The sequence below is a fragment of the Colossoma macropomum genome, unplaced genomic scaffold (assembly GCF_904425465.1).
Source record: "Colossoma macropomum unplaced genomic scaffold, Colossoma_macropomum, whole genome shotgun sequence".
Taxonomy (NCBI): Eukaryota; Metazoa; Chordata; class Actinopteri; order Characiformes; family Serrasalmidae; genus Colossoma; species Colossoma macropomum.
This window is the reverse complement of record NW_023494807.1, coordinates 32,089,716-32,113,051: the sequence shown is the minus strand read 5'-3', so window position 1 is coordinate 32,113,051 and position 23,336 is coordinate 32,089,716. Positions and strand designations below refer to the sequence as shown.

The 23,336-nt window shown below is 38.2% G+C and overlaps 1 protein-coding gene across 2 annotated transcripts in view; it reads left to right on the top strand.

The window, feature by feature from the left end:
• gng12a (guanine nucleotide binding protein (G protein), gamma 12a) overlaps positions 1-23,336 on the top strand; it is a 62,365-nt gene that overhangs the window by 5,610 nt on the left and 33,419 nt on the right. Inside the window, exon 1 of one of the 2 annotated variants that reach the window (XM_036556179.1) lies at positions 8,772-8,859. The exons of the other annotated variant lie outside the window; for it this stretch is intronic. Coding sequence (XP_036412072.1) covers positions 8,810-8,859 — 50 coding nt within the window. The 5' untranslated portion in view covers positions 8,772-8,809. Of the gene's footprint in view, positions 1-8,771; positions 8,860-23,336 lie in introns of those variants that run through there. 2 annotated transcript variants of the gene reach the window in all.

Here is a 23,336-nt window from a genome sequence, read left to right as displayed (position 1 = left end):
TTTAGTAAAGAAAATGGTTCCTTGCATCATGAAAGGGTTCTTTAGATTGATGAAAAAACGTGCTGGTTCTGTATAAAAACCTTTTTCAAAATGGTTCTATATAGCACCAAAATGGGTTCCTTGATTGTTAGGATGTCAAGCTTGTACCAAAAGAAAAACACTTTCACAATGCAAAGAAGCTTTAATCATGCAAAGGGTTCTTTGATTATTCATGGTTCTATATAGAACAATTTTCTTTACTAAAGAACCCTTGAAGAACCATCATTTTAAGTGTGTAGAAGTTAATGAGCTTCTGAAATCCCTCACTGTCAACAGTGAGTGTGTTTACATGCACTTAATAATCCGATAACTGCAGAAAATCAGATTTTGTCAGTAATCCGATCAACGCGTTTACATGCACTTGAGTAGTCAGATAATGGGGAAACCCTGGATCTACATGAGTCAGACAGTAATTGGCTTTCTGCTTTGCAACCAGCCAGTAAACTCACAGAAGAAGACGTGATGTAAGCGTAACGAAAGCCCAAACTTCTTGCCGTGGCTTTTTTTAAAACATCGCACCACTTTACCTGAAAATATGAACAAACATCATCTAGAAGATGAAGAATATTTAAATCCTTCATTTCATCAAGCATGTATTTGGTTTCAGCGTCGCTTTAAAAGTGTTTTACTGCGACTCGCGGTGACGCTTCTTGCCTATTTCCGGTACCGCCATCTGTTTTCACACATGCACAGACTGAGAATCCGAAAGAAATCAGAGTAAGAGTTCACATGCACTGAGAAATCTGATTACTGAGCTAAAACCCAGCTCTCTTTATCAGATTTCTTAATCAGATTTCTAGATCTTACTTCAATCTAAGAAATCAGAGTGTGCTGTTTACATGACAATTTAAATAATCAGATAACTGAAAAAATCCAATTATGATCACATTATTGAGTGCATGTAAGCACACTCAGTGTTTATTAGCGTCGTGTCTGTTTCAGTCATTTTGTGGTTGGCTTTGATGGGTGCTGTTTTGCTAAATCAGCAATAGAAACAAATGCTGCCTCCCTAGTAATCTGAGCGCTCCGGCTACGAAGCATTAACGCTAGCTCATTGTCAAGGGCGCATTATTAAGAAAGCACCTGAGGTGGTGCAGTTTCTCTAGCTGAGCTAATGGCGATGGGTGAAGTAAGAAACTTTGAAAAGGTATCTTTCAGCTTTAAAAGTAAGGCAGAACTTTGGGCTCAAAACATGTCGGAATCTCCATGTTAACAGGTAAATATTCGTTGTGTTAACTCGTTAAAATGTGTTAAGACGTTAGTAAGTGCATTTTGTTGCTGTTGGGAAACCTTTGTCATCATGATGCTTTACCACCACCTACTGGTGTGGCGTTATTGCTCAAACAACATACAGAACCAACAGACCAAATAAAGGCAAAGAAATCCTGTTTTTAATTTATTTAAAAATATATTCTACACAATGTATTTTGGTAGAATTTTCTTTTAGCATAAATACACTGCATTGTTGAACGGTTTAAAGTGTGAGCAATCCCTAAAAGTGGATTGCAGTTTAAAAGAAAGTTACACAAAGCACTTTCACTCCCTCTAAAAGTTTAAGTTTTAACGTCCTTAAAGGGGATGTTACTCTTGCGTCATTTCCCCTGTCTGATGAGGTGGGCTCAGCATAGCCATAGGTAAGTGCTCAGCTCACTATATCATGATTAAACCAAATGAAACGACGGGGCTACGTACACATAGGCTTCAAGTTTTGTTGTTGGTTGTAATGTGTGCAGTAATTCCTATTATGAATATGCATGTATGTCTGGATTTGAGGCCTCCCATTGGCAGAGACCTTAAAAATGTGTACACGTTTTATTTTTGGTCACGTTATCACAACTAAATTTTATGTGCAAAATTTTATTAATGTGTTAACGTGCAAACATGTTTTGAGCCCAAAGACTTTCCATATAAAAGTTGCCTCATCAAGCCAACATCTTGGCACGTCGTCCACTGGGGAGAATATAGACCGTTTAGAGGACGAAAAGTCGGCGTCTGGTGTTTCACTGGTTATGGCCAGTGAAATGCTAGACTAGTGGCCTCCTCTCTCGGTTTGTTATGACTAAGCCAGCAGGGTTAGGTCCTGTCGGTACTTTCAGCAGCAGATAAAAAGCTGGCAAGCCTAGCATAACCAGCAATCCAGTTTTTGAATGTGATAATATTCATAAGCATAGCCTGTCAAAAAGACATATCGCTCGTCGAGAGGCTTGTCTTGCCAAGACTCAACTGAGCCGTGCTGGAACTGTCACTGCTGCTGTAAACTGGTTAAAAAAGTAGGATGAATGAGGTGGAGGTAAAAATGAAAGTGACAGGCTTATTTAAAAGAGTGGCTTTTTGGTTTCTGTTTTGATAACTTTGTATGCCGCTCTGGTTTCTTTTGTTGGACATTTCTTTTGATTGATGGTTCCTGGACTCTTTTTCAGGATTTGTTATGCCATTAAATTATTAGCTTTTAAATTATCCCTTTTGATTTAAATTGAAACCAGTTTATGTGGGTCATTCTACAGAAATGTCCATTTTTGTGTCTCTAGCATTTACAGATATATTACAGGTCAAAAACATGTTGGGGCTACAATTTATTTATATTTTAAAATAAAACAATGTACAATTGCATCTTCTTGAGCCATTAATTTAGCAATATTGGTTTTTAAATTAATTATATACAATTCCAAGCACCACAGAAGAGCTCATCCTCCCAGTCATGTGTGAAGGCTGAGGCCATATTTTGAAGAAAAAAACACGTTTTTCTGCTATTTTAACTACAATAATCTATACATGACTATGTAATGTATAAATTAAATGACATAAAGAAAACAGATGCCAAATATTATAAAACATATAATGAAAGTTGTTGTCCCCAGAAGTCGTGTCACTGGTGTTACCGCATAACAAATAAAAATCACACTGATGACATCACTCGACTTCCTTTTACCTGTTTTCTGAGGATCTATGAAGAAAAGCTCATGGTGAGTCCACTGTGTCTTTCAGCTATCAGAGATTTTCTCATTCAGCTCATGATTTCATATGAAGCTTTTAGCTGAAGTCACTGGTGTGACCGACTTTATTCTGAGGTAACTCTGAAAAAATAGAACACAAATGTATTAAATTCCATATTTTAGTGGATATTCCATGATTGACGACATGTGGTTTGATGCTCTGTAGCAGCCGTTTTGTAAAATGCATTGTTCATTAAAAATGTCTCTGGTGTTCCTTTATTATGTGGTAACACCAGTGACAATCTGTAACACCAGTGACACCTATTGATAGATAGAAAAGTGGACGTTTCTGTAGAATGACCCATATGTATTTCTTTTTTTCTTCTTTTTATATATATATATATATATATATATATATATATATATATATAGTATTTAAGTTGTACAAGAGGGCTATGCACTAGATTTTCACTCACCTTCGCACATGTGTAAATGTGATGTGACAATAAACGTGATTTGATTTGATTGAGATGTGTCTGGTAAGAGACAGACACAATGTGTTGTTACCTTTCTTATGTGTAACACCAATGAGGACTGATAACACCAGTGACTCCTATGGACAGATAGAAAAGTGGACGTTTCTGTAGAATGGCCCGTGTTTAAGTAGTGAAACGTTTTCAGATGGACTGCGTGTGCTGCTAAACTCTCTTTGTGCTACTAATCGTTGTAAAATGGTCTCCTACATGGCTCCGTTTCTTTCTCTTCATTTTTCACTGCTTTGTTGTAGAAATTTAAATCACAACAATTTTAGCAAAGAACTTCTTTAAATTAGGCCAATATGACACCAAAGTTTGTCTAAATTCAACGACAGTTGATCGACTATCGATTAATGGTTGGTAACCCTACCTACGTGTTAGCCAGTGTTAGGCTTCACCCTCCCAGCTTGGTAGCATTGTGTGATAGAGGCCCAGCTAAACACATAAGTAAACACTGTGCAGTAAAATGTAACAATAATGATTTGTTTTCAGTAAAGTTATGGATGTGTAGGTTAGAAGAGAACATTGAGACGAAAACAGGTTTGGTTCTTGATTAATTAGATAAACTAGATACAATACACACTCACTGAGCACTTTATTAGGTCCACCTCCTTGTTTCTACACTATTTGTCCATTTTATCAACTCCACTGACCATATAGGTGCACTTTGTAGTTCTACAGTTACAGACTGTAGTCCATCTGTTTCTCTGCATACTTTGTCCTGTTCTTCAGTGGTCAGGACCCCCAAGGACCCTCACAGAGCAGGTGTTATTTGGGTGGTGGGTCATTCTCAGCACTGCAGTAACACTGACCAGTGTGTGCGCTGGTACGAGTGGATCAGACACAGCACTATACAGTATATTCCATAAAGGTGATCAAACCCTGTCTGTCCTTTTCTCACTAACAGTGCTGAAATCATTGTTGATACCTGTCGCTATGCTAATGCTCTGCGTGAAATGAAATCGGAGAACGTGAAGCAACAAGTCGCCTCAGAATCCCTCGTGAAAGAACGACGCCCTGTGAAATGTTAATGATGCCACTGAACGTTTGCTCCGTTTACTATGAGGGCTGTGAAATTCGGTGCCCAGACTTGCCCGTGAAGGACCAAACCCTGCGATTCCCCCTCTAAACCAAAGCGGCCTGTACACATGGCTGCACAGCTACAGTCCTACTGTTAATTCCTCGCACTCATTAGTAAGCGTGTAAAGCCGCTGTGAAGGGCACCCATTCATTAAACAGGGAGGTGTTTCTCTTTCTCGGATTTTCTCTTCTTTCCACTTTTAGTGCGTTCAGTGCCAGCAGAGCGGGATGACAGCATCTGGAGTAATGCTGACTAATGCTGGTTCAGTAGATGTTGCGTGCCTGGTAAATACTGGAGTTCTGCGTGTTGGCTATGCTGATCAATCCTGTCTGGTCTGTTGTCCAGCCTGCAAGATGAGGCAGGCGATATGACAACAGTAGATCAGGCCATTTATCACTATATACAGCTAATGCAGTTACATTGAACTGCTTCTGTTGTTCACAGGCTAGGAATGGGATATATATATCAAACAAATCATTGCTTTTACCATAATAAGAAACATTATTTAAAAAAACAATGATGTGTTTAGACCTTGTGTTCTGATCTATTTAAACCCAAGGCATTGATAGAGACAGTAATAAGCTAAATATATAAAAACATCATCATCTAAATTTACACATGTAAAAACAATGCTTAGATTGTTTTTGCTGTTTTTATTAAAGATCTTTTTGTTGTTTTTTTAAAGATCTTTTTGATTTCTTTTAAAGTGAAGTTGCGATTTACATTTATCATGAGTTTAAATTTTAAATTAAAAAAAGTCCTGTGTTTTCATTTCAATACCGAAGCACAGAGTTTTAGTCAGTAGGCGGAGCCTTAATTTAGACACGCCCCTGCATTTTAGAGCTGGAAGTGAGACTGCATCCCTCATGGCCACGTGGCGAGCGGTTAGATCACAGTGTTTTGAATGTTAAAAATTGTCACTACCAAAACACATTTTCTGCAATTAAATAAACTTTTTTGCGTTTTAGTGAAAAAGTTATAGTTTTATATGTGCAGTATAATATATATGAAGCTGTGTTTTTGAGTTCTGCTTAAAAATTAGCTAAAATTGTCTCTACCTAAACCATCACTACTGAGATATTTGGTAAAGTTTTGTAATATTATGATTGTTTTGGTAGTGAATAACTGGAATGTTCAATTATTTGTTTTAATAAAGTGAATACAATAAAGTTCAAAGCAAAAGAATTCTAGTCTAAAGTCTGTTTGTAAAAGTCTGAAATGTGTTTTCAGCTCCAACTTTGAACCAATTCGGCAGAATGACTCATGCTTTTTTTAACATCAACTGATGTAATGAAAACCATATATAATTTACTATATGATTTCATAGAAGATTTATATTAAATATAACACAGCTCATTTTAAAAGTTGTTACTGCAGATGTGTATTTGTGAGCTCCTGCTAGTGTGGGTTGACAGCAATTGTGTACTAATAGCACCTCCTGCTGGAGAAATCTCAGAGTGCTACACATGCTCAGTAAAAGAGTGAGTTCCAAAGCCACGTTCACATGCTTTACATATTAAAGGTGTAAAAATGAACAGTGGCACTTATTTATGTGGAAATTAATTTATATATGGCTCTGAGACTCTGAGTGCGTTTACATGCACTCAATAATCCGATCATAATTGGATTTCTGCAGTTGTCTGATTATTCAAATGGTCATGTAAACAGCACACTCCGATCTAGAAATCTGATTAAGAAATCCGATAAAGAGACTGGATTTTAGCTTAGAAATCAGATTTCTCAGTGTGAACTCTTACTCTGATTTCTTTCGGATTTCTCAGTCTGCGCATGTGTGGAAACAGACTGCAGAACAAGCAATAAGCGAGCAGCGTCGTCGTCAGGCGCACAAAACACTTTTGAAATGACGCTGAAACCAAACACATGCTAGATGATGTAAGTTCATATTTTCAGGTAAAGTGGCGCGATGTTTTTTTTAAAAAAGCCGCAGCATGAAGTTTGAGTTTTGTGTTATGTTTACGTCACGTCTTCTTCTGTGAGTTTATTGGCTGGTTGCAAAGCAGAAATCTGATTACCGTCTGACTCATGTAGACCTGGAGTTTCCCCATTGTCTGTATATGTCCGTCACCGTTTGGGAACAGACACTGTAGCCTAACAGCTTATTAATGCCCTGTAATAATCCATTGTTTTAACAGTAACTGTTATTTAATAGTATTTAGCAAGCTGTTTAGACTTACACTAGTCCTCTCTAGTTCTGTCAGCTTTCTTTCCCAAAAACTTTTTGCCTTTGATGCATCGACATCGTCTTAAATCTGATTTATACCTGCATATCTGCGAACGTGTGCGTAGTGTGCAGATGTTTGTGTAGGTGTCTGCCAACCAACTTGCATGTCAACGTGTGCGCTAGGGGGGCTGCGTCCAAACCAGAATATGCCAAAAAAGACGAGTCATGTAAATGTTTGCTCCACTTGATTGTACGGTAGTTCTAGTTTAGGTGAAGTATGTTCTGGGTCTTGTCCCGGCTCATCTCACTGATAGCCAATCAGTGTTTTCTTGGCGCACAGCCCTGCAGATTCGCACCAGGCATAGTCCTGATTTAGGAGGTTTGCGTGTTGAGGCCTCTGTGAGCTTCTCTGAGCTACTCTTATCTATGAGTATCAGCACAGACAGGTTTGCATGCATCTTTGCAAAAGTAAAAAAAATGTGCCTTTTTTGTCATCACTGATATCATGTTACACCATCCAGGCCTGGTAAACACTCTGTAATTGGTCTAAGTCTTTTTATTTGATGGTCCATGAAGTTTTTCAGTTTTCTAGAAGCGCTGACCACACAAATCATTTACTCAGAAAAGCTTATGGGTCATTCTACAGAAATGTCCGTTTTTGTGTCCCTGGCCTTTACAGGTATACAGATATGTTACACTTAAACATGTTAGGGTTACAATTATTTTTACATTTTCAAATAAAAATAAAAGTTATTTTAATAATTACACCTTTTTCAGCCATCAATTTAGCAATATTGGTTTTTAAATCAGTTATCTAGAATTCCAAGCACCACAGAAGAGCTCGTCCCCACAGCCATGTGTAAAGGATGAGGCCATATTTTGCATTTTTCTGCAGTTTTAACTACAATAAACTATACATGACTATGGAATATATAAATTGACATCGACATAAAGAAATGACATAAAGAAAACAAATGCCAAATAAATATTATTAAATATATAATGAAAGTTGTTGCCCCAGGAGCCGTGTCACTGGTGTTACTGCGTAACAAAAAATCCCTTATTTTGAAATAAAAGTCACACTGATGACATCACTCGACTTCCTTTTACCTGTTTTCTGAAGATCTATGAAGAAAAGCTCATGGTGAGTCCACTGTGTCTTTCAGTTATCAGAGATTTTCTCATTTAGCTCATGATTTTATATGAAGCTTTTAGCTGAAGTCACTGGTGTGACCGACTTTATTCTGAGGTAACTGTGATAAAATAGAACACAAATGTATTAAATTCCATATTTTAGTGGATATTCCATGATTGACAACATGTGGTTTGATGCTCTGTAGCTGTTATTTTGTAAAATGCATTGTTCATTAAAAATGTCTCTGGTGTTCCTTTATTAAGTGGAACACCAGTGAGGATCAGTAACACCAGTGACTCCTATGGAGAGACAGAAAAGTGGATGTTTCTGTAGAATGACCCTTATTGTGATAAATCACAATAAGTAACACTTCGTCATGTTGCCCAGCCCAAATTCTCAAAAAAAGCTTAGTTTTTGGTGCCAATAGAAACTGCAGGCGGTCTAGTTTTGCACTATGAATGTGGAATCACTGTTTTCAAATATATAATATCAATTTGGTTGCAGATAAATGTTAAAAAATGATGCTAATATGTTAGTCATGTGTGACTTCACAGGTTTTAAAACATTTGGTGAAATATTAAGGAATTATGTTTGCGTTTAGAACCCATGTGTCAAACACAAGGCTGGCGGGCCGGATCAGGCCTGCAATACAATCCTATCCGGCCCACAAAAGCATTCTATTAATATTAGCCTGCTTCACAGTGCACTGCACTACGGTCCCCAGCATGCACTGCAACATAATGTGCACTCTGACTCTCCTACCCCAACAGCAGTTTATGGGACACTGGTTACACTTCAGTTCTACACAGTTGCACACCAGTTAGTTTGGTGATATAACTGCAGTTCAGCCAATATAAACACTGAACGTCAGCTCAGCAGCTCAGAAGTTGAGCCCAAGCATTAATGAGCTGGCAGCAAAGAAAGGATGTCGGGTGTCGAGTTCAAGCAAATAGGTAGGTTTAAAAGATTGAGCTCCTGGGGACGTTTAAATTTTGAATATTTCAAGGTTTATTACAAGTGCCTCAATTTTGCTGTTGAATTTGTTGCGTATTTTGAATAAACAATGATCAGTTCGGTTTTTAGCAGAAAGTTCATTAAAAATAAAATAAAAAACATCTGCGATCTCTGGCTCACAGATTTGTTGAGATTTTTTAATACGGCCCTTTGAGTGGTTGAGTTTGACACCCCTGCTTTAGCCAATTGTTGTGGCTGTATTGATGTAAATAAATAATACTGTGGTGGGTCCACCAGACCACTGAGTCACAAACACATCAACACCACACAAGGGTTAAATAACGCAACTAACTACAGTTCATTTTAACACATAAAATACTGTAATTTAATCATATCTTGACTTTATAACTGAAAAATGTATTAAACCTGAAAGTTTGTGTACTGTTACACCCCGTCATCTCCGCACCGCAGTGATTAGAAGGACACAAACCAAAACTTTAAAAATAAGTAATAAAAAGCGGGTGTGGTGATTCACCAGCGCACAGCTGAAATCTCACCACAGCTTGTTAGTCACAGGACGGGAGTGACAGTCCAGCTTTTCTAAAACAGAGCTGCTGGTGACCTCAGCGCTGTTTGGTCTTGTCAGATGTTTGCATTCCAAAGGTAGATCATACCATCAATGTTGACAGCTGGTGGTGCATGTTTGACAAATTTTATTGGCTGTCATTATTGATTTATATTATTAATTGAGTAAGCCACTGATTAATTTAAATATTTATCAAGAAAGCAGAGTTTTCTAAAACACCAAACAATAATCACAGAACAGTAAACCTCTGCTCAAAACCTCAGGGTCAGTTTAGCTTCAAATAATGAGCTTTTTTAAATTACAGTAAACCCTTCAGGCTGAAGGACAGAACTGAAGCGCTACACACAGTAAACACAGTGTTTAAAGGAAAGAAGCAAAACTAATTGAAATGGATGGTTAATCTCTTTGTATGTAGCACAGAAGCTTATCCAGTTCACGTTTCAGTACATTTAAGGGAACAAAACCTCGTATCTCCAAAATGGTAACTTTACAGGAGAAGGAAAAAACCTACTTTACTTTTAATGTAAGTCAGTGTCTGTGTTTGTGTCTGTGTTTTGTATCTGATTGAATACATTCTGATTATAGATTAAGACTGAGGTGTTTATTCTCACTCTACTCAACAATCTGATGAAAATCTCTGTTTACATTCACGCTACAAGTAATCAGATCCAAAATTACACGCATGCGTAGAAAACCGCTTAGTGTAGATGTTAGCATGACAACCAGCATCACGTGAGTCCACTCAGAGTGACTCAGGAAAACGTCCTTCACATGTCCTTATTAAAGAAGGCCGAGAGGAAGACGTCGTGTTCTGAGACACATAAGCTGGACGTCCGTCCCACCGCCGTCTTTTAAAGATCAGAGCATAAACTTCGTCTCCTCTGCAGACCAGTTTCTGCTCCGCCGTGTTGAACGGTATAAACTTTCACTATGACGCAACGGACATGATCAGAACGGACTTAAACTTTCCGATAGGGAATGTAATCAGATACAGGCGTTTACACGGATATTATTCTTCTATTTAATGGATTATTTACAGGATTACCCACCTCGATCAGTCAGATAGAGACTGTATTCTGAATGGCCTCAATCAGACTAGACTATTCTGATTGAGGTGTTTACATGGACTTACTCTATTCTGACTGAGCTATTAGTCGAGTTATTAACGGATTATCAAGGTTCAATGTAAACGTGGCTAATGTAACCAGACTTTTTTCCCAAGTAATTTTGAGCTGTTTCTTTTGGTCCGTTCATCATGAGATTTACACACAGTGTAAAGGACAACAGGTACTTTCAAATTATGTCAAAAACTGAAAAGCAACAAAAATGGAGATGCGAGATTTTGTTCCGATAGCAGTGATTTACTGTATGTAGCGCTTAAATTCTGTCCATCAGACCGAAGGTTTTTCTGTAATAATAAACTTATTTGAAGCCGTATCGAACCTGATGGAAGAACAGTATTGCAGTAGTGACCGTGACCATAGCAAAACGGTCACATATGTGAAGATGGAACCAAACTGTTTTATTCATTTACATCTCGTTAATGTTGGCGCTCCTTATTATGTTTGTTTTTTTTAATGCAAAAAAAAACAGTCTTAAAGGTGCATTAGTCAAACTACAAGCAGTTCAAACCACAACACTGTAATTATTTTTTCTACTCTTCGCATCTGCTTCCCGTTTCTGCCCATCAACACAAAGACTTCACTTTCTAGCGAGGTGGGCTGCTTCTTTATTGCCTGTCTACGATATTTAGATGTAGACGATAAAATGTTTCATTGTTAAAGTTTTAACTCTAAAAAGTTTTAAGCATTGTGCCAATGTTGCTTTAGAGGAGGTCAGAATACTTGATACAGCCTATCACTCTTAAAAAGGAAGGTTCTTCAAGGGTTCTTTAGTAAAGAAAATGGTTCTATATAGAACCATGAGCGCTCAAAGAACCCTTTGCATGATTAAAGGGTTCTCTGCATCATGGAAAGGTTCTTCAGACTGATGAAAAATGTGCTCTCAAGCTTGTAACAATAGAAGAACCCTTTTGGGTGCTATATAGAAGCATTTTTTTAAAAAGGTATATAGAACCATCTATAGCACATTCATGCACATTTTCTGTCAATCTGAAGAACCATTTCATGATGCAGAGAACACTTTAATCATGCAAAGCGTTCTTTACTGAATAACTCTTGAAGCACCGTCCTTTTTGTGTACATTTCAATACAGCACATTGAGTTTATAGCTCTTTATAGCTAAAACAACAGTTTCACAACATGTTGATAGCATCGCTGTTGGCTAGTTTATCTCAGGGTGGTTGTGCTTGCTTTCAGGAACTGAGCTAAATGATATGCATCAAGAGAGGGCTACAACACTGCTGTCCCCCCAGCAGAGGAAGGATTTACTGTACTTGGCAAATTATAACGACTTGCGCTCAGGGCCGTAACTAGGATCAAAATTTTAGTGAGGTCCATTTTGCAGAAATGTGACCTGCGTCTCATAGTGAATAAACTAACTGCCAGATATGAGTATTACACCAACCATAAACAACTTCTTTAGTCCGTAACTGTTACGCATCTTTTCCTCATGCCATTCTTCCATGAACTGCTATCAATGTTCCACACACTGATTTTACTCCTACCCTGATTAGGCTTATTTAAATAGTCTCAAGTTTCAACTGTTTATTGAAATGTTTATTTTCAGCAAAAAAACATGTTGAAATTGATTTTATTTCACCCCCCCCCTCCCTTTCTCTCCTTCTCTCTCTCTCTCACTCTCTGCCTGTCTCTTTTACATCTCTGTCCTCACTGATTACTGAAAAACACACAGTAAACATACGTTGTAAAAGGCTGTCTGTACCAAACCCCAGATAACGGGAAAGGAACTCATACAGTTAAAGAAATAAAACACAGTCTAGTATAGCTGCTATACCATCACTATGCTGGTTAACAGTGAACTTTCTCATGCCGGTTGTAGTTTGTTATGTGTAGGTAATAAAATACAGCTTTAATTTCTCATAAAATGACTAATATCGCCAGCTGCGGAGCCTGTAGCCTAAACTGAGCAGCTGTTGGAACTAGACAAAAGCATGCTGATTTAGCTAGCACCGCTGTGAGTGCTCAAAAAATTACTAAAAAAAAACAAATAATGGAGTTTGTTTTTTACAAGCATGATGTGTAAATTTTGCTTGTAAACGTTGACATTTTAACCATAGTGATGTTATATGTTAGCGTATAGCATGTGTGCTGCATACCTGAACATCTCAAGAAGTCAGCTACTCTGGTACTCAGTGCAGCGTAGCGTCTCGTACAGAGATGAACAGAGTGGGCAGTTCAGTCTAGGGCCGAACCACAGCTGTTCTGACTCCAGCTGAGAACCTCTCATTGCTTACTGTGTAGTTTCATGGCTTTTTCCACACTGAATCCCATAAAACCCTTCAGAAAGTTCCAAAGACCTCGGTGTCCTGATGCTAATCAAGCAGCTGCGCATAGCAACGGTTAATAAGCAGTAATTGGAGGGTTTAGAAAATAACGTGGGGCGAATTCAATGTTGTTTTGACCCGTTTGTCTTTTTTTTCCATCCCTTGTTTCTCCCATAGAGCCTTAATATGCAAATTCCTAGTTAAATGTGGAGAAATATGGAAAAACAAAACATTGTCGCTAAAGTAGATCTGTCAGTATATCGGTAGTATCAATAAAGTACATGTATCAGTTCGTCTGTTCATCTCCGATCTGTCGGCCAGCTGAAGGTCCAGAAATAAAGTGATGTAGCTACAGAACTTTTGGAACTGATGCAATGTGCATCCGCTCTGTGTGATTGTGAAATGTTGTGTTGCGCCACTTTGATTTCCTGTGTTTTAAAGTCGCAAGATTCACAAATATGCTGTTTTGTGGTGAAGCAAATAAAAAAGATACCCATTAAAAGTCATGTGGAATGAGGTAAGAGAATGAGGTTGCGGTGATGATGCAGGATTGGATGGTGCTGATGCTCTGTACTGTTAAATATCAGCCTGGCAGGAAGTCAGCCAATGGAGATAGAACACTTCCCCTGCGCACCGATGCAGGAAGTGTTGCTGTCTTAGAGCCGTCCGTAATTTGATTTTATTGACACAGAATTCATGCAGTGACTCCTTGACGTCAGAGTGGTCGTCTTGGTGACTATCTGATGTACTGTAGGTGATGGAAGTCCAGCTGCCAAGTGTATGTAGAGCAGGGCTGCTCGATATGGAGAAAAAAACTACAAACCTCAGTTCCAGAATAGTTAAGACAGAATGTATAATGCTAATAAAAACAGCAAGCAGTGATCAGTAAATTCTGTTTGAGCTGTATTAAATTGAAGACAAAACAGAAACACCATATTAGATGATTTAGCTTATGAAATTGATTTCTTGTAATACGTTCCCAAAAAATGTGCATGTTATATCACCTTTCCTGTTAACAAATAATAATCGTTTGGGGACTGAAGAGTCTTCAGCTTGTGCTTCATAATGTGCCCCACGCTGTCAGTAGCAGAACCAACACTCTCTGATTGCGCAGCCATGCTGTTGTAACATGCAGAATGTTTCTTGCCGTTGTCTTGCTGAAATAAGCATGGATGTTCCTGAAAAAGACGTCATCTAGAAGGCAGCATGTTTTGCACCAAAATGTGTACATAGTTTCTTGTTCAAGATGTTCAAGTTATTGACTATTATCCTGCATACCATGAGTGCGTGTACATGCACTGAATAATCTGATAACGGCAAAAAATCAGATTTTGTTAGTAATCTAATCAACACATTGATATGCACTTGAGTAATGAGGTAATGTGAAAACTCATGAGTCAGACAGTAATCAGATTTCTGCTTTACCACCAGCCAGTAAAGTCAGAATAAGACGTGACATAAACGTAATGTAAAACTCAAACTTCATGCTGCGACTACACATTGCGCCACTTTACCTGAAAATATGAACATACATCATCTAGACGATGAAGAATATTTAAATCCTTCATTTCTTCAAGCATGTATTTGGTTTCAACGTCACTGCAAAAGTGTTTTGCTGCGTCTCGCGGCGACGCTGCTCGCTTATTTCCGGTGCCGCCGTCTGTTCTGTACATGCTCAGACTGAGAAATCCAAAAGAAATCAGAGTAAGAGTTTACAGCACTGAGAAATCTGATTACTGAGCTAAAATCAAGCCTCTTTATCGGATTTCTTGATCAGATTTTTAGATCGGAGTATGGTTTTTACATGATAATTTGAATAATCAGATAACTGCAGAAATCCGATAATGATCGGATTATTGAGTGCATGTAAATGCACTCCATGATGGACCTTGACAGTTTTACTTTATTTCCATAACCAATCGGAAGGTTTGACTTGTCAGTCCTCAATCCACATTTCCACTATGTTTCAGTCCATTTCAGATGAGCTGGAGCCCAAAGAAGCCTCAACTCCTAAATTGCCCTATACAAACATTTTTGTAACGCGTTGCAGACATCAGTTTCGGAATGAGCATATATTCAAAAAACAATGAAGTTGATAAGGTAAAATATTAATTGTCTTGTCTTTGTACTGTTTTGTTGTGAAGTCAAAGTGCTTTCTGTTTTTATTTGCGTTTCCAGTACTGTCCTAATTTTTCAGAATTGAGGTTTGTAGTATTCCAGATATAGCGCTGTGTATTGTGATTGCAATATGCTTTGCGGTATAATAACACATTGGTGAATCAATAACGTGAGGTTATTAAAGACTTCAGTGGACAATTTTAACCAAAATAGTTTACTTTTATTGACTTGCACGAATACCTTGATTCATCAGAATACCCACAGAAACTAATCTGTAGCTGGGTCATTCTCCGTTTGGAGGAGAAACCATGTCACAAAGGCTGTAGGGCTTAAAAAGATACTCAGAATATTAGGCACAGCTCCAAAAGTTGGTGTGTACATTTACACAGTTGAGGTAAGTAAATCAAATTTTGTCAAAATAATGCCAAAAATAATTTTTATTACTGATTTTAAATAGTTGCCTATTTAAAGGTCACCTGACCACAAATGAGTCAGCCACTTTACAAAATCCTCAGTTTTAACCAGAATTTCACTGGAGTCACTGTCACTGATGTTACACCATATTCATACAACACCAGTGACTGTAAAATATGTTTATTAAACTCTCCTTTTTGCATATATATGATAATAGTAGATGTTAATGGACATATTAAGATTATTTAGTTGTGGGATGAACGAAATTGATTTTTAAAAAAATGTATCCACCTGAATTCCCACTCCAAATGGAGAATAACCCATCTGTAAATAAAGAAGACTTTGATTGGTTAGAGGCTCATTTGCATATTGCAGACTCTTGTGATATCAGTACTGGAAAGGCCAATATCATGAGAACGATTAACAAACAATATATTACTCAGTATTATTATAAAGTCATTCTGAAATGTATTTAAGTGTGTTCAGCTGTTGATTCGGGCGCTTAATTGCGTGACTGCTGCTGGTTTAGCCATGTTATCTGTCGTGCTCGTATAGAGAAACCTGGTCTTGAGTTTCAGTGTGATTTCTGAATAATTGTATAATGAGTGTGATTCATTGAACAAAACAGTGTAATAATCCTGCCTTATCATGTCGTTATTTCTTTTTTAATTGCTAGGGGAAAAAAATTGACTGAACTTGAACTGTGGTTCAAAAATATGCTGAGTTTCCGTAAATAGGAGGGCAGATTTCATTCTGTGGAAGTTCACCTGGAAGATAAGGTGATAGTTTGGCCAGTAATGTACACGATTTTCCCCCTAACGCAAATGTAATCAGTCAGCCAGGACACGTTCGGACAAGTTTGCTTGTTTTGTTTAGCACTGGAGCTGCGAGGCTAATCTACAGTAACGTTCAAAAGTGTAATACATTTACACTTACAGCATTTAGCAGACACTCTTATCCAGAGTGACTCACAAAAGTGCTTTGTCTGCCTAGAGAAAGTATCTTTGCTGGTTACAAATAGGTTAGAGAGAAAGCCAGTCCTGAGCTCAGATACTGCTGGAAACAAAAGCCCCTGTTGAGACCTAGAGAAAAGAGTTAAACACAGCGCAGTGCAGTACAATGCAATGAACACTTAACTCAGTGCTCACTTAAGTGCTGTATAAAGAGACGGTCTTCAGTCTGCGTTTGAAGACGGCGAGAGGCTCTGCTGTTCGGACAGCCAGTGGGAGTTCGTTCCACCACCTGGGTGCCGGACAGAGAACAGTCTTGATGCTTGTCTTCCTCACATCTTGAAGGAGCTGTACTTGAAGCTCGAAGGGCTCGAGGTACAGTTCGGGTTTTGACCATCGCCATCAAGTAGGTAGGGGCTGGTCAGTTTTTGGCTTTGTAGGCGTCAGGGTTTTAAATCTGATGTGTGCAGCTACAGGAAGCCAGAGAAGGCAGCGTAGCAGTGGGGTGACGTGGCTGAACTTAGGACGATTGAAGACGAGCCGCGCTGCTGCATTCTGGATGAGTTGCAGAGGCTTGATGGCCACATAGGAAGACCAGCCAAGAGTGAGTTGCAGTAGTCAAGCCTTGAGATGACGAGACTGAACGAGCACCTTGAGTGAGAAAGGGCCGAATCCTCCGGATGTCGCATAACCGACATAACCGACATATAACCTGCATAACCGAGTCAGGTTCGCAATATGAGCTGAGAACCATAACTGGCCATCCAGAGTCACACCAAGACTTCTTGCATCTCCAGACGGAACAATCAGAGAGTTCTCGAATGAGATGGAAGATCATGATGAGGACCTGTAGTTGCAGGGATGAGTAGCACCTCAGTCTTGCTAGGATTGAGCTTTAGGTGGTGAGCTGGCATCCATGAAGAGATGTCGGTCAGACATGCCCGGTAATACATAATATAATATAAAAACCCATTTGGTTTTCGAAACGTATATACAACACAGCATGTGGTTTTGTATCACTGCATATCGTACTGTCGTTATATTGCGCCTAGCATGTTAGCTAGTGCTTAGTGTGTTAGCCTTATAATGGTAAATGCTCTAATAAAGTGAAAATGGAAACATTAAGACCCAGTCCCATTTCTTATTTTTACCCCTACCCCTTGTTTTCGAGTGTCACACTAACACTCGAAACATTCTAGTGGTTGAAATATTCCCTCTGAAATGGGACCCTTAGATAAAAAGAGCATCACTTCATTAACAGCTACCAGCGCTGCTCTGTAGGCGACCCTGCCTGTCTGCAGTGACAGCAGAGGAGGGTAAAGTTCAGCTCCTCACTGCTGGGCTTTAGTTACATTTAGGGCATCATATGATCTTCAAGAGGGGGGCAATTATTTATTATCACCCACCACTAATTCTTCAGTGATATGAAGTTGAAGTCAGATATTCACCAGCCTCTTGTTGGAATTTTCCCGTTCCACCTTAAACGGTGCAGCAGTTACATTCTGACGCTTCATGCGTCAGAACTGCTGGACTATTTAAGGTGGAATGGGGAAATTAGCTAGCTGGCTACAGAGACATTAGCATACTATCAGCGATTTTTTTTATGCTTGTTATGAAGAACACGACCAAAATACACTGAAACAACATTAAGATAAAACAGTGGTTATTGTAAATTTTTAACGGAGAAAATTCTCACATTTGTGGGTTTCTTTGGTCTCTTGTTCTCCATCTTGCAGGTTTTTCTTTTTTTCTCATAACTCTCTGTTTGGAGTCTCTGAAAAACCTCCGTTTGGAGGATCATGTAGCCCCAACACTTCACCCTTCCCCCTTTATCTCAACAAGAATCGGGACACCCAACCCCTAGACGTGAACACGCAAAACGGAGGGCTAAGAACTAAATGGTAGGGGCGAGGGGTGCGTTCAGTATTCAGTAGTCCTGTGCAATTTCACAGCTTTCAAATAATTAGTAAAAAGCTGTAAGAAAGTGAAACCATGTTAGATGGGTCTAGAATGATGAACAGAGCTGTAGATGATTCAAAAATAACTGAGCTGCAGAAAATCAGGAATGAAATTGTAATTAACATCCAAAATGCCTCATATTTGAAAAGTGTTCATCAAATCTTTCTTGGAATACTGAATAAAGCATGAAAATGTCTAGTTTTAAGATTTAAATCTACATTGTATTGTGTTATTTAAAAAAAAACACAAATTATTAATATAACCAATGATTCCAAGCGTTTGACTGGTACTGTAGGTGACAAGTAAACAATGCTTATTTTGCCACAGATTGGCATCTTAAAGGGAATCCTGAATCACTAACCTGAAGGTGTTCAGTATCTCTAATAGACTTGATTATGTGGTTTCTGACTCTGTGTTAGACACTAATATCTATAAAAATTGAAAGTCCAGGCTACTGTTTTTAGCTGTGTGTTAGTGGCCTGCATGGGGGTCATTATAGGTTAGCTAATCCGTGAATCTGTGAATCAGTGTTTTAGTTGTGTAAAAGTCTGTTTTCTCACACTGAAGATGGAGCTTTTCCAGCAATGATTTGACAAAAAATGATTGAATGGCTAACTTTGAATGAAAACTAACAGAGGGAATTAGCATTAGCACTGAATCATGCTACCTCTGCCTTAAAGGCCTGCTTCCCAGACAGCAAGAGAATAGCAGGCTGTTGTTGGCTCACTGACGGCAAAGCTGGCGGCCTGCTGGCTTTTTGCTCAACATAACCACTTTTAATCGCTCAGTTTCCACCCACAGTTCAACTTACTTACTTTCCCTTCATTTCCTTCTTTCATTATCCTTTGTAAATTAGCTTAGTTAATACTTTTAACAGCAATATCATAAATATAGCCGGTCGTACAGCTGTAGCCAATCTAAGACGGTGTGAATAGCAACATTTTCCAAAAAATAATTTTATATTAGGCCGGGTCATTAATTTTCTTCAATTGTTTGTAATTTTGGTTTTGGTTTATTTTCCAAAATAAAAGGCTGTGTGCATTTAAAATCTGTTTCAAGAGATTAAAAACTGCTGACCTTATGAAGACAGTGGACCGGTATTTGCTTGCTATCTGGGCTGCTGTCCTTTGACGTTAGTAACTGAGCGAACTTAAGCACGTTTCACTGAAAGCAGCCAGACTTTGCTGCACCTTTCATATAAACAAAACGTGATGGAAAAACTTTTTTATTGAGCAAACCAGTCAGTTAAGGGCTGTGAAGATATTGCACCACTTATCTTAACCCACATTAGCCCACCTATCTTAACCTACATTAGCCCACCTATCTTAATCCACATTAGCCCACCTGTCTTAATCCACATTAGCCCACCTATCTTAACCCACTAGCTTTGTAACCTGTGCTCTCTTATTTTAGATGCAGTGAAGGGACAAGAAAAAGAAAAGATTTCAGAATGTTTCTCCGGTTTGTGTGTGTTGTGCCTTTATTGAAGCTGACTTGTTGAATGAACTGTATTTTTGCTCATCATCGATATTAGCAAATCTGACCACCTCGGTAGTGTTACATCATGCAGACAGATGCTGTATTATTAGATTGTTCATTCCTTTAACATAAAAGAAAACATACATTATATAAACCAGTTATTATCTAAACCAGTAATTTACATGTGCTGTTTTTTTTCTGCCACACCTTTATGGTAGCACATGAATAACTCCAGGTTTGTCAAATATGTGTCACAGGCTGGGCTTGAGTCTTTATTTCACTCTGAAATGTGATGGGAGCAGAGCAAAACAGAAAAAATGACATTATATTAAATGTATATAAAATCACATATATACATTCAGTGTAATTGGCTTTAAATCGATGCATGTTGCCTCAGTATTATTACCATATGTCATATTTGGTAACACTTCAGAGCTGCTACATAACAGTGTGACATAACCAGTTATGTCAGTGCAGTGTAGCAGTGTTCAAGTAAAGTATATATGTGTATGTCTATGTATACAGACACCTTAGTATTATTACCATATGTCATATTTGGTAACCAGTTATGTCATTGCTATGTAGAAGGGTTCAAGTAAAGCGCTACCTAATTTCAGTTACTGAATAGTGCACAACTACAAACACTAAAATTGTAATTATTGTAATATATAATATTCAAAATTGTAATAAAAAAATTATTCATTATGTGTGACAGGGTGGACATGACATGCTTGACGGACCCTGCCCTGGACAGAGAATCCAACATATTATTCAAGTTAACCCCCTTACGTGGCCAGGGCCTGCCGGCGTTTATTACACACTTCTATAATCTAAGAATAGCTCAACCAGTTTGCATTAAAGCCCTTGTAGTTACTGAATAATAAGCTTTTGTATGTAATAAGCCTGAGATTTTAGGGGGTTAAGTAAAAGCAAAACCTACCAGCTTTTGAACTCGGCGCCTCTGAAGACCTCAGTGATGTCACTTCCTCTTCATCTTGTCACTTAATGTGATAGAACATTATTTAAATAAATAAATAAGTTGTTGGACTGGGGAGGAACGTAGAATGTAAGGACACAGATACATTATTATATTCTCCTTAAAAAATACAAGCTTTTATATTAATTTGATATATATAGTGTTAATGTGGTGTACATTAGAGTGTGGTAAAAGTCTGATGTTAAAGGGCAGTTTCACAAATTTTTCGAAATTTCTGCAGTATTCAATTGTTAGGACGTAAGCAAAGTCATTCAGAGTGGTTTGGGGTGAAACGCTCCGTTCAAGAGAAACTTACTGAGTCAGAACTGTTCACAGTGGTCAAGTCAAGTCAGAGTTTATTTATATAGCGCTTTTTACAACAGGTGTTGTCACAAAGCAGCTTTACAGAAAAATCCAGGTTCAAAAATCCAAGCCCCCATGAGCGTCACCAATGGCGACAGTGGCAAGGAAAAGCTCTCTAAGAGCAAGAGGGAGGAACCTAAAGAGGAACCAAGACTCAAAAAGGGGAACCCAGAATAGTCTCCAAAGAAAATCTGTTTTTTAGGTTTCATGAACATTCCATATAAACTCAGAAGACTCGTGTAGGTTCACTGGTGGTTTTGGATAGTAAATAAAATGTCTATATGTGTGTTGTAGTCATGGCGACCCCTGGTTCCTATCACCACCACTGTAAAGACATCTGAACCATTTCACACCAAACCACTCTGAACCACTCTGTTTACATCTCAACCACTAAAGTATGCAGTAAAAAATGTTTAAAATGCTCAAAAATATGTATATAGAATCAAACTTTTTTCAAACTAAATCTTTTATTTCTTTTTGTCTCTTATACACATCAAATGAAATTCATGGAATAACTCAACAATGAACGAAAGCTGGAGAAAATATTTAACTGCAACTGGCCTCTAAAACCTTCCATTCATCGTTAGCATTTTTGAGGAGGTTTTTCTTATTTAAGCCTGGACCACACCACTGGTTAAGTTATGGGTGTGGAGTGACCACATTTACCCTGAAGTGATTTTAGCATTTGTGGTTTAAGTCTCCTGTTCCTAGAACTGCAGTACTGCTTCTTTCCAGGAGATGGCGCCAATGGTCTTTTCTTCTAATTCCTCCTCAGACCTGTTTTCCGCGCCAATACGTCAGAATATCCTTAATTCTTTCACATTTCAGAGCACTAAATCACTTTTTTTCATTCCGTTCAACTAATGCTGTGTCTGTTAATCCTTCTTAGTCTAGACCAGTGGTCTCCAGCCCTGCTCCTGGAGGTCTGCCGTCCTGCAGGTTTCACTTCCAACCCAAATCCAACACGTCCAACAATCCTTCAGCTACTCAGAGACTTCTGAAGGCAGTAATTTGATGGATCAGGTGGGTTCTATCAGGGTTGGAGCTGAGGTCTGCTGGAAGGTAGATCTCTAGCAGGGTTGCTGACCACTGGCCTGGATAGTTGGATCTGCTTACCTGCCGTGAGCTGTAACTGTTTTATTTATAATATTCCACTTTTATTTCTTCTGCACATTTTGAAAAGGGCTCATATTCAGGCATATTGGTATCTTACAAAAGAGCAAGAGGTGACTCAACACAAAATGCACCACTGAATATACACTGAAAATCATACTGTAAGCAGTTTACAGTGAGCAGTTAATGGATCTAGAACCAGGGTCATCGCTGGTGATTATATTTAATATAATTTAATATAATTAATCCAGAAATCAAACCATAAAAATTAATGTTCTCCGTTCTAGAGAAACTTGCCGAATCAGAATTGTTCACAGTGGTGGTGATAGGAACCACACGTCCACCTCTAAAAGCTCCCTCACAGACAGTTATCTTACCTACAGAATGATTTTCACTGTGTATTCAGTGGTGCGTGTTGAGCTGAGTCAGCTTTTGCTCTTATGAAGAAATAAAAGTGGAATATTATAAACCAGTTACAGCTCACAGCAGGTAAATGCTCACCATGCAGATTTTAACATGCTTATTATTGCATGTTCTGTTCTAGAGAATCTTAGAGTCAGAACTGTTCACAGTGGTGGTGATGGGAACCAGACGTCCACCTCTAAAAGCTCCCTCACAGAAAGTTATTGCATGTTATGAAATGGTTATGAATTCACTGTCTGATGCCTAAGACACTTATTTATGATAGTTTCGAGAAGGTTTTGGTGTAAAAATGTATTTTTAAAAAATGGGAGAGGTGCAAACTTTGTTTATATGTTTACTGGACGTTTGGGAAAAAAATGGCTTCTAAAGTTTCTCTACAGTGAACCATTTCACATCAGACCACTCTGAATGACTGTCTGTCTCTCAATGATTGAATTCTGTTGAAATTAAAAAGAAAATTGGTGGAAAAACAATAACAAAGGTTGCAGTGTTTGCAAAGTTCCAAAAGTCTATTGAAAAAAAAACATAAATTAAGAAGCCTTTAAAAGATCATCCTAAAATAAAAATGTGTAAAAATGTGTAAAAATAATTTAATTTAAAAAAAAACTGCTTTAGGCTGAATAGGCCACACGCAGATTGTACTGTGTGTGTGTGTGTGTGTGTGTATATATATATATATGTATATAGTG